Here is a 13,042-nt window from a genome sequence, read left to right on the forward strand (position 1 = left end):
AAACTCCCATTATGGGCTGATGGAATGCAAAATGTTATACTTAATAATTAAGCCTTATCGGCCAGGTGTGATGGCTCACACCTATAATCCCAGCACTTTGGGAGGCCGAGGCAGGGGATCACGAGGTCAGGAGATGGAGACCATCCTGACCAACATGGTGAAATCCCGTCTCTACTAAAAAAAACAAAACATTAGCCAGGTGTGGTGGCGCATGCCTGTAATCCCAGCTACCGGGAGGCTGAGGCAGGAGAATCACTTGAGCCCGGGAGGCGGAGGTTGTGGTGAACCGAGATTGCGCCACTGCAGTCCAGCCTGGCAACAGAGTGAGACTGCGTCTCAAAAAAAATAAAATAAAATAAGCCTTATCTTTGGTTTAAAAGGGTCAAGCAGTATCTTGAAAACATGAATTAAAGACAATAATGTTATTCAAAGTAACATAAACATGCAAAGGTCTGTTTTATGTAGTTTACTTCTTCCTTTACTTCCCAATGCCTCCTGGAATAAAATTAAGCTCCTGGGAAAATTTTATCTTATACATTCAGTCTTACTTTTACACTGCTCATGCTAAGAGAGATAAGTAGTAAGTTGTAGCAGCAATCAGCAAGATACACCAACACAGTGGGGACTTTGACTGATGTTTGTACTAGCTTTCTCTGAATTTCCCTAAAAGAATTTTATCTTTTGCTTAGTGTGCTAATATACATTCCTTAGGAACACATTTTTTTCTAGACCTAGTTTTTTTTTTTTTTCCTTTCACAAAGACATTTAAATAGAGCTACTCAATCCTGATTTAATGTAAAAGGATATTTTAATAACTTGCACAGACTTACCTGATGCAAAAGTGTTTCTCGGCTGCCTTCAGATTGATTCAATAACTTTCGAGATAGCTCCAATTCCTGTTCAAGCTAGAGTTTCAACAAAGGATAAATAAAAATGTCCAATGGAATAGAAGATAACTAAATTATTACGGGCACAGTTTAAAAGGAGAAAAGTGGAAAAGTTTTCAGAAGACATTTACAGCTAACATAAAAGAATAAATCTCTCACTATGAACATATATCAATACTTCCATTAAAATAACGTTCATCGTATAACATGAAGTGAACTAGACCAGGCCTCAGGAAGTCAGGATCTAGTGCGTTTCATCTCAACTGTGAGTCAGTCCCAGTCTCTTCTCCTTAGGCCTCCGTTCTGTCATCTCTAAAATAAAAATTTTATATTAAACAGTCTCTGAGATCCCTTCCAGTTCTAAATCACTTTAATCTAAATTCTAAGGCAATTTTTTTCTTTAAATTAGAAAATGTAGTGTCAAATTAACTAAATTAGAATAAAAACGGCAGGGACCCAATAACTCAAAAGTTTCATTTAATTGGTGATTTCCTACATTCCTAATATTTCTAATATTCATAAGACATTCCTTAAATTTTTAAATGTCTAAATTCAGAATGAGACACTTAAAATTTCCTTGATGATACTGCCATGAGATAAATATCGATAAAAAATGTGACCAGTTCAGGAGATCGAGACCATCCTGGCTAACATGGTGAAAACCCACTTCTACTAAAAATACAAAAAATTAGCCGGGCGTGGTGGCGGGCGCCTGTAGTCCCAGCTACTCAGGAGGCTGAGGCAGGAAAATGGCGTGAACCCGGGAGGCGGAGCTTGCAGTGAGCCATGATTGCGGCACTGCACTCCAGCCTGGGCAACAGAGCGAGACTCCGTCTCAAAAAAAAAAAAAAATGTGACCAGTTAAGTGACTAAATATTCTACAAACTCCTAAAATGCCTAGATGATTTCAAGCTGAAATATGTAATAGGACAGAACACAAGTTTCTTAAAAATTTAGACCTTATATGTGTTAGACTTATTTGCATTTTGTAACAGTAAGGTAGTTTTATAAAAATCACACATTTATATTAAGACGCTCATAAGTGCTTAGATTTGTGGTACTTATTCTAAATTATCATTTCAATTGAACAACTGCTATCTGTATATTAATCCTTTAATAATTGCACATGTGGTAGGTGTGCTTATGAAAGAACATGAGAGAGCCTTGTGGTGATGGAACAGTTCTGTATCCTGATGGTGGTAGTGGTAACAAGAATCTATACAAGATAAAAATGGATTGAACTTCACACACACACACACACACACACACACACAAACACACAAAACACAAATGAGTATATATAAAGCTGGTGAAATCTGTATAAACTAAGTAGATTGCACCAACAATTTCCTGGTTTTGATATTGAATGGCAATTATGCAAAATGTTACCACTGAGGGAAACTGGGTGCATGGGACCTCTCTGTGCATCTTGTTTTACAATATCCTATAAATCTATAATTATTTCAAAATATATCTTTAAATCTCAGTATATAATTTTTTTAAAATTATACATGTGGCTCATAAAACAAATGTCATATTTTTTAAAAAGTAAAGTATATGTGGGGATCACAGAATCCACATAAAATACTGTCTGACCTATTCTTTAGTCTCTATGGAGAAATAGAGTGAAGAAATCATAATTGAAGCAAAATGACTTTGAAATCAACCAAAGCCCATATTGGTCATAATCCCTGTGTAATTTCAACATCACAACTCCCAAAGGGCAAATTTGATGACCTAACATACTTTGCTTACCCTGAAAGCAGCAGGGAAGCTGCCTTTACATGAGTTGGTGAAATAAAATAAAAGAGGCAATGGTAGGCAGAAAAAAGCAATACGGAGTAAAGAACAGGGCAAATTTTCACTTCATCTTCCATTACTTTGAGCTCATCCTTAAATCTACTTATTCACAAATTAAGGAAGAGTTGTTTGGCCTCTGAATTCCTTTCTAACTCTAAAGTGCTGAGCTCTTTGTGCTCATAGACATGAACACACAGTTCATAAACATGAACATAGGTCAAAGGTTGTTGATATTTAATTTAATTGAATAGAAATAGAGAATGCTTTCAGAACTGGGCTGCTTACTATACCTGTCCACTATAATGAAAATGAATATAACCAAAATATTCAGTCTCCAAATGACAGGTCTTTTCTAACCCTGCAACAAAGTCAAGTTCTTTAAATGTTTCCAACAAGAAAAGGTAAAGTTTAATTCACCTCTCAGAAAGCAGAGTAGTCACAGATGACAAGGTAGCAAACACCTTGCTTCTCTGTTTCCAAGAGTAAGTCCTAGCAAGTAGAAGAGCTGTTGAACCAATTGACTCCACATAGAAAGATAAAGAATTCACAGTGTTCTAAAGGATCCTGGGGACACTTTTCAAGGCACTCAACAAATACCATTGGCCCCAAACCACTTTATTCTTTGAAAGATAATTTTAAAATCTTACTTGATTCTTCTCAGTTTCAGTTTGTATTAGCTTATTTTTTATTGCCCCCTCATGCTCATCTGCTTTAGCTTCTTGTTTCTTTAGTGCCTAGAATGAAAGAGGTGGGGAAAAAAATTATTCCAAAATATGTACAAAACTGAAAGTCACTACTAGAATTTATTATGTATTAGGGCTGAGGAAGACATGGATATAAGTTACACAAAATCTATAAATTACAACCTGCTCATTCACTGTAACCCTAAGAACACTTCAGTGGGAACAAAATATAAACAATAAGCAATTCCTGATCATCCTAATTAATATTCACTTAATTTCCTTTTTTTCCCCATCTTTGGGAATTTTATTACATTATTTAGAGGGCCTAGATAGCTAACAGTTTTCTTGGAAACAAATATTCTTTTCTACAGTTTCCCCTCTTTAATAAAATGAGGAAAAAGAACTTTAAGAAAATACACATTTCAAAAGTTAACTATAAAAGTGTTTGCTTTGGTTTGTTTCTACGTTAAAACAAACTTAAACTTAAAGGGGAAAATTATACTTGGAACTGTCTTTCATAATATCTGAAATGCATTCCATTCGCTTAAAAAATATTTTTAACAATTTTAGTGTTTAGACTTAGCAAGGTGTACGTGTAAAGTCCATATGACTTGTGGAAAGCCATGCTGCCAGAAGCTTTTCCAAGAAGATCAACAGAAAACCAATTTTTAGGCAAACAGCAAAATATGTTAAAAACTGCTTTGATGCAAGTATACTCAATTTCAGCTCCCTCTGCCATAATTCCTACTCTCAAATAGAAGTGGAGTAAAGAGGCAGAGAAGCATCAACAAAATGAAAAATAATTTCGATTTGAGAATAACAATATTATCACACTTTTACACTGTTTAGTATGTCCAGGCATTCTTCTTCTCCTTACATATAATAAATAAATATATTACATATATTCAAAATATACATTTACTCCTCATGATGATTCTATGAATTATCATTATTCCAAGCCCATTTTATTAAAGGGGAAACTGGAGCACAAGGAGTTGAATCATTTGCCTAACGTCACTCACCTACTCAGTGACAGAGACAGGACACAGATTATGGCTGCCTGCCTCTTAACAACTGAGTACACTGCTTCTTCATATTGATATAATAATACCAAACTTAAAGGGTAATGATGAAAACTCAATGGTTTGATATCTGTAGAGCACATAAAGCAATGTCTGGCTCCCAGCAAATGTGCAATAAAATGCAACTATTATTATTGGTAACAATAATAGACTGGGTAACAGAGTGAGAGCCTCAAAAAAAATTAAATAAAAAAAAATCAAAACTTCTATATTTAAGTTGGTTGAATAAAAGAAACTCTAATTATCTTGGATACTTAGAAATTTGCTAAAATAATATTGTGCTACTCATTTCTTCCTTACTTTCCCCTTACAACATCTAATAAGTTATTTATCATACTGATTTTCCAAAATAATGTACTTTTCTATTATAGCTCTACTTGCTGCCTAAAACTGTATTTAATAGTCTCCTTTTCACTTTGGGAGGCCGAGGCGGGCGGATCACGAGGTCAGGAGATCGAGACCATCCTGGCTAACACGGTGAAACCCCGTCTCTACTAAAAAAATACAAAAAAAACTAGCCGGGCGAAGTGGCGGGCGCCTGTGGTCCCAGCTACTCGGGAGGCTGAGGCAGGAGAATGGCGTGAACCCGGGAGGCGGAGCTTGCAGTGAGCTGAGATCCGGCCACCGCACTCCAGCCTGGGCGACAGAGCCAGACTCAGTCTCAAAAAAAAAAAAAAAAAAATAGTCTCCTTTTTTCAATTTCTCCTTTTACTCTAAGTATATATAAGTCTTAAAAAATTTTTGTGAATGATAACTTAAATTCTATTGTTTTCAATAAGGAGCAAAAGTGAGATACTAAGGAACAATCCAAAGCAAATTACTACATTTCCACTATATCATCTAGAAATGCCATTAAGTTTGAACACTAGCTCTGCTTTCCATATATCATGAATCAGTAAACAAGTAAACACAAATGCAATACTCTAGCCTAGAATACTGAATCGGTTTTTCTACATTATCTAGTTTAAAATGAAAGACAAGGAAAATCTAACACTTAAGGCCCATTAAATATATGTTGATGCACCTGTAAACACTGAAAACACAAACAATACTCAAAGAGAGATATTTTTAAATTAACCAAATCAAAATTACAAGCCATTTCTTTAAACCTTAATAATAAACGTTAACTAATTTACTACCTTTTTTTAAGGGTGTAAGCCTGCACTGGATTTCTTTTCCATTTGACTTAAAACAAGCAACTTAGAATTATATTAAAACTGACCCAGTAAAAGCAGTTATAAAAGAAGAAAAAAAATTCACATGTCAATGAATTTCAATAATTACGTTATTTTGTTCTTGAAAGCTTGTTTGTTTCCTAAGAGCAGTTTAGCTAAAAGCTATCATGTGCCCTGCTCCAGGATTTAGATTGTCTTTTACATGTTCAAGATCACAGCAACAACACTGAGCCTTAATAGAGGGTCCCCGGGGCACATTTAAATCTTTAATAACAACAATTTTTCTTCTTTCCCTTAAGTGTGTCGTATCGTGTATTGTACTACTGCATTTCCTTAGAAGTAGGCGATTCTAAACTCTCATAGTTATATATAGTTTAAAAAAAAATGTAGCTTTTCCTTTCAGAGAGTAGTAAAAAGGGGAAAAGAAAAATGTTTGTAGACCTCTCACTTAACCATAAAAATCTCTACCACGTTGACAACAAGCATGTTTATCAAGAGGCTCTAACAGACAACACACTCCAAGATGTAGAACAAATAGGGAATTAAAGGCCCTTTGTCTGCTTTAAATGGACCAGCAAGCTTGGTTAAGAATGATGGCATGGGAATGAAATAAAAATCACATGTTAATTCCCACACAGGCCAATGAAATTTCCGGAGAAAAATCATAAACATAACCTATCCCAACTTATCCTAATCACTCAGCAGTACTACAATTGCACGCCTTTGGTCACAAGGGCAAGAACTTGTAGATCATTTACTGGTAAACTAACAACACTACAGAAAAACAAGTATGTGCTCATATTAAACAGTCAACATCATTTACTTGAAGGTACAAATTATCAAATCAGATTTTTTTCCAGTAACAATAAAAAATGAAGAAGTTATATCACTAAACACTAGAAAATCATTGTTCTTACTATATTTTGTAATTAAACTCTTCACATGGGTAGAAAAGCCAGTGGACAAATATTTTAAGCTTAACAGAATATAATGTGATTCCAATCCAAATTAGATCACATGAGCTATAAACTGAAGTTATATGTTGTTTATATTTATGTATATTAAAATTTTGAGGTAGCGTTAAGGACACTTTCAATCGAGCAAAAACTCCATTAACTCTAGTACTGAGTATGTATAAAACACTATCATGGAAACTTTATTTAATTAAAATTTTTTTTAAGATGGAAATCTGATGTCTATCTCAAAAATTCTTTTTGGACTTTGCCTAAACACAGGTCCAAAGGCATCAAACATTAATAAAATAATACATATATTTAAAAGGACTCTATATGCATAATACAGCAGGATTTTATTGCTCAGAACATGTACTACTCATTTATATTAACACATACTTTTTTTGTCATGTTCTTTGAATTTCTAAATTATGCTTTTCCCAAATCAAGTTAGAGATTCCTCCCCCATGAGAACTAGCTAAAGTAATGGAAAATTTTAGCCTTTAAGTTCATCCAGTTGGGAATTATCTGTGCCAACAAAAACCAAAACAAAAAAAGTTAAGTTTCTTTTCAAGGCAAAAAAAAAAAAAAACAATGCATTCATATTCTAAATCCCTGAACCAATATCTAATTTAAAAATAGCTAAGTGGATATTACTTAAATTGTTCAAAGAAATTTATTTTTCAGCCATGACCAAGGAAAGGAAATTCTACAACAACTACAACTAAAAAAATAAAAAATAAAACAAACGACACACACCACACACTTTGGTAGGTGAAAAGTAGAAATGCTTGATAGAAGTCCAAAAGGAATTCAATACTGATACTATTATGATACCACACAAACTTAAGGGATATCAAAGTAAGGAAGAAATTCAAAAATCTTGGTACGAATTGAACTGTGTGTATTTTCCAGATGGAAATGGTAAGCACATAAGTCACAAAACACAACAATTCCTCTTTTTCAAAGGGTAATATCCAATATCATGTAGTTAAGTAGGATCGATCATAAGTTAAATACTATTTCTGATAGTAATAGTAATCCTTAATAACATTCCTTAAAGATACCTGTGGTATTTAAACATAAAGCTCAAGGTTTTATTTTAAGAATGGCTTAGATTTTTTTTTTCTCTTCTAATAAGATGTTTATTATTTCAAGAATCCCAAAAATACACAAGGGCTCTTATAGGAATTATCTTGGTGGAAGAGATGGATGCTTTTTACTGACCTATTTTCCCCAGTGAACAAACAAACGTCTTGGTTCCACTATGCCCATACCTACGGAATCTACCACTGTTTAGGGCACCCAGTGTCAACGAACCCAAACAAGGTCAAGGGTTCAGTCACGAATTCCCTTTGCTCTGTTTCGTGGACACAATCTTTACCCTAAACCTAGCCAAGGGCCTCACAGAAGGCTAACTAGACCAGAGATTATGAATGAATCTGCAAAAATTCAATACCATGACTACAATAATAACTCAAAGATAAAACCCCTGTTGACTAGTGTCAGGATTTCATTCTTCAAATGTTGTAAACTTGCCAATCTGCAAAACAAAACCTTAATTACTTCATAAAAAAGCCAGTATGCTAAAAAGACATACAAGTCTTTTAACTTCTTTAATTCAAAAGCAACAATGGTAATGAGTATTATTCCCTAACATGCCATTGCTTTTACTGGAACAGATTATATTTTTATGCAATCTTTAACTTCATAAAAATCTTGCAAGTAAAGTTAAATGTGAGCCCAACAAGTGCACTTTCCAGGATTTCCTTCAAAATCAAAAAACAAATGCTCCTAGTAGAAGGTCTGTTTTTATCTGAGTAGTTTGCTCTCAAAAAGAGATGCATAGTTTTATTAGAAATCCACAGTAATATAATACTTCATTTGACTTTCTAAATGCAGGACCACTGAGTTAGTATTGTTGACAAATAGAAGATCATAGATAATTATGGAAATTTAATTTAGAATTTCTCAGGTTGTATATCTTTGAACAGAAAGCTCTGTAAATATACAACATCTTTCAGTGTCCAGAGTTAGAGGATGTTATTTTATGCCTTTGGATTTAGGAGGATTTTTTTGTTTTTCACTATTTTCTAATAAAAATAAAACAGTACTAAGTCAATGAGTAAGTCTATCTGTAGCAAAATGGTTTTTGTTTGTACAATATTACTATGCACTCAGTAGTTGCCCAATAAATATTAATTGATAATGATGGAAATGGGCTTTATAAACAGATGGCCTAGCATAAATTCACTGAAAACATAGACAGAAACATTCCACTCTTCAAGAAAAGCATAACATAGAAATTGAACAAGTCCTGCACACAGAAAATCTCAGTCTATTGTCAGGCAGCTGTTCAGTCAACAGGAGCAGCAGACATTTTTCATCATCATCATAGCATTAACAGCATTGAATGTCTATTTGCATATGGTGCTGCAAAAAGTGACTCACACTAGATTCATGCTAGTCCTATTTGTTATAATTTACAATGACAATATTGGCAAGAACATATAAGTACACATAGCAAAGTAGAAGTGATTAAACATACTTTGAGATATAGTAATACATGGTATGAACACAAAATATGTGTCAGGCTTAAACACAACTCACAGTAGCAATAAGAGTATTTATCTATCGTATAAACTTCTACTATTCCCCAATAGAATTACAAGTGCTTTACAAGAACACTTACACATATGCTGAAATACTAAGTAGAATAAAGAAAGAAGTCAGAGGCCATAAGAGAATAAGTAATGACCCTTTAAGAACCCAGCAAGTGAATATAATCCCAGTAGTTACCAGTGGGGAAAGAAGAGAGAAAAGAAGAACAAAAAAATCATATGGGGACTAGCTCATGGTTAATAGGACGGTAGGATCAAGGAACCTATAAGCAAAATTATCAACCCAGGAAGACATCCTGAAAAACACACATTTTACAAAAATACTTAAATAAGAAAGTGTAAGATAACATACATGGTAGAATTTTGGAGAAAGACCGTTAAAATGAGGAACTGAATGGAGCAGAAAGTACACTGCAAGCATTTAATAATTAATAGCCTTTAGTATTATTTTCTTAATAAAGTAAAAAGCTTCAGAAGACATGACATAAATGTTAATTATATAGAAATCAGATAATAAGAACTTCACGACAACTTACATTTATACATCATCTCATAAAACTGCACCCTTCAATGAATTCAAAAGCTAACAGCTGGCATGCTACTACTTCTATGATGTAGAATACATTTCTAAACTTTCAACTTTTGTTTTATCATTATTCAATACTAGGCCACTGAAATATATTATGAAACTGGAATATTCTTTAATCCAGCCAACTATTTCCCAATACTAGAAAGATAATATAGCTTGTGGAGACACTCTAAAATATCTAAGAAGCTAGCTTGCTCTGTAAATGGAAATTCAAATATCAAGTACAAGGTTGAAAGAGACATCCTCCAAGGTCTCTTCAGAATTCTCTTCTATAGAAGCTTTGGGGGGAAAAATATCTTTCACTGAAAAAAATATTAAAAGTGTTTTAGTGTCATCTGTAAGAGGTGGAATAAGGGGGCAAGGATGGAAATCAAGAAAAAGACTAAAAAGGCGACTGAAGAGCATGATGTATCTCAGACCTGCATGTTTCAAGCTGTGTCAAATAGCATTCAAACGCCTTTGAAAACTAAATCCTATAATAGTCAATCGTTCTTCACCATCCATTTCCTTTTTATCAGCATGTTGACATTAATGGCTCTCTCACAGTCTTATAGAGAACAGAGAACAGTGTTTATTTCATCCTTGCAAAGAAAAAAATTGTTATTTGTTACCACAAGTAACAAATACAAAGAAGAAAATAATTAGCATGATGTATGATGATAGGACGAAGAGCAATAGTTTGAATCAAAATGATAGTCAAAATTTATGTAAGTGTTTCAGCCATTGACTGGTAAAGTGCTTGACATGTAACAACAAGCAATGGGGCAGAATCACATTCATAAAGAATTTCCTAAAATAATGTAAAAACACAGTCTTAGCAAAAATGCCACCTCTCTCACCCAAACTTTTCCCAAGGGGCCATGTAGAGGTAATTATTTCCCCTCTGAGATATTCTGTAGACTACACAAATGTGGAATAATGCCCTTACTGCATTACAATGACAGTTAATATCTCTATTTCCTCAACTAAACTAGGAGTCCCTAAAAGGTGAGACAGTATTTTAGGTATCTTTAAATCCCTAGTCCCCAGCACAGTACCTGAATTATATTAGGTACATGATAGTATTGGCCAAATGAATATTTTACTGAATAAATAGTTACTATATAGTATGCAATATTTATTCATTCATTCCTTCAAGAAACACTTACTGAGCCTCTACTCTATGCTAAGCACTGGTCTTGGTACTGGGGATACAGCAACGAGCAAAACAGGTAAGTCCCTACCTTCATAAAGCCTGCATTCTGGTCAAGGGGACAGACGGTTGACAGATAACGAAAGTGTTAAGAAAACATATAACAGTGCAACGGGCTCAGGAGTGAAGGAGTATTTTATCTATGATAGTCAATAAGGGCTTTCTGAAGTAGAGTTCTGAACATGAGGGTACAAACTGTACAATTGTTTCAGAGCTGAAAATTCTTAGCTGTGGGAACAGAAAGTGCAAATGTCCAGGAGGAGGAGGTACCTGGTATATCCATGGAAAAGCAAGACGGCCAGGATGGTTGGCCTACAGTTGGCAAGAAGAACAACGATAGAAAATTAGGGGCTAGGCGTGGTGGCTCACGCCTTTAATCCCAGCACTTTGAGAGGCCAAGGTGGGAGAAACACTTGAGGCCAGGAGTTTGAGACCAGCCTGGTCAACATGATGAAACTCCATCTCTACTTAAAATACAAAAAAAAATCAGCTGGGTGTTGTGGTGCGTGCCTGTATTTCCAACTACTCAGGAGGCTGAGGCAGAGAATCGCTTGAACCCAGGAGGCAGAGGCTGCAGTGACCCAAGATTGTGCCACTGCACTCCAGCCTGGGAGACAGAAGGAGACTACATCTCAAAAAAAAAAAAAAAAAGGAGGAAAGAAAGAAAATTAGGGTGAGGGGAATTCAGAAACCAGATCAGAGGGGCTCTATTTCTATAAATAAACCATTGATTAGCCGGACATTGTGGCACATGCCTGTAATCCCAGATACTCGGGAGGCTGAGGCATAAGAATCACTTGAACCCGGGAGGTGGTGGCTGCAGTGAGCCAAGATCATGCCACTGCACTCTAGCCTGGGCAACAGAGTGAGACTGTCTCAAAAAAAAAGAAAAGAAACCATTGAAGGGTCTTGAAGAAAGATGTGACATTATCTGATTCTGTAAAAGATCACAAGGAGGTAAGAATGGAAGCAAGGAGGCTATGGCATTAGCCCGAGCAAGAGAGGAGATGTAGTGGTAGGAGATGAATAGTTTCCAATTTAAAAAAATATTTTTAAAATAGAGCTGACAAAATTTAATGATAGACTTGGTGTATAGAACAGGAGAAAAGGAGAGGCAAGGACATAAAGGAAACATATAAAGGTTTTAAAATATAAAACAAATTATTTTATCAAGATGGTTATCCAAATGTTTAAGAAGAAATACATGAGCTACTTATTTCAATAAACCACACAAAAAGGGTAAGATTTTACACCTTCCAAACAAGTTCACAGGTCAGGAGGAGAAAGAACTGGAAACTGGGAGCTCCAGAGACCCAAGTTCGCCCACACTTTGTGGCTTTGAATCACAGCATCACTGTAACTTGATTCCCCATCCAAGACTAACACTGGTGTGGAAAGTTTCAGGATCTCATTCTCGCATAATAAACATAAAACTGTAACTTTTTCTCATAACCATACAAGATCCATTAAATGACGAGATAATAAGGTTATAGTTCTAAATACTATCCTAATACTTGACACGTATGGACAAACGTATATTAGAAATAACCTTAACAGTTACTCGTTTTTTGAGCAATAAATAATTAATACCACAACTTTAATATTTTGTAAAAAGGGATTTGGGGTACTTAATAGAAATACGAATTAACTAGAAATGCAATGAGTCATGAGAGCTATAAAAAATGCTTTTCTAACAACTAAAGAAAAAAACAGGCAAAGGATATTCTATCTGTTGGATAAACTATCCGACAGAACACCAATAGAAAATAAATACAATTGGGTGGTGGACAACAGTGTACAAAAGGAAATCACCAGCAAAAAAAAGAAAATAATAATTAGGAGAAAGAGGTTTAGGTCTATATAAGATGAATATTTAGAGAAAACATCTTTTGGAAAATTCTGCATGCACAGCTTCGAAATATTAAAAGTGGAAAAGGGAATGGGAATATATGATTCTCGTGAAATAAATGCTCATATCAAATTATAACCTGTTTTATTAGATATAAATAGTTTTCTTCCATAGAGGGAGGGAGGGAAGGAGGAAGAAGGGAAAAACCTGT

General features: G+C 34.7%; 1 protein-coding gene across 2 annotated transcripts in view; it reads right to left on the bottom strand.

Moving 5' to 3' along the window:
• Positions 1-13,042, bottom strand: part of CEP128 (centrosomal protein 128) — a 466,370-nt gene that overhangs the window by 361,827 nt on the left and 91,501 nt on the right. For both annotated transcript variants that reach the window (XM_025391920.1, XM_025391921.1), the window contains exons 10-11: positions 3,335-3,421; positions 831-905 (exon numbers count right to left, since the gene is read on the bottom strand). In XM_025391920.1, the coding sequence (XP_025247705.1) occupies positions 831-905; positions 3,335-3,421 (162 nt within the window). The remainder of the gene's footprint in view (positions 1-830; positions 906-3,334; positions 3,422-13,042) is intronic.

The sequence above is a fragment of the Theropithecus gelada genome, chromosome 7b (genome assembly GCF_003255815.1).
Source record: "Theropithecus gelada isolate Dixy chromosome 7b, Tgel_1.0, whole genome shotgun sequence".
Lineage (NCBI taxonomy): Eukaryota > Metazoa > Chordata > Mammalia > Primates > Cercopithecidae > Theropithecus > Theropithecus gelada.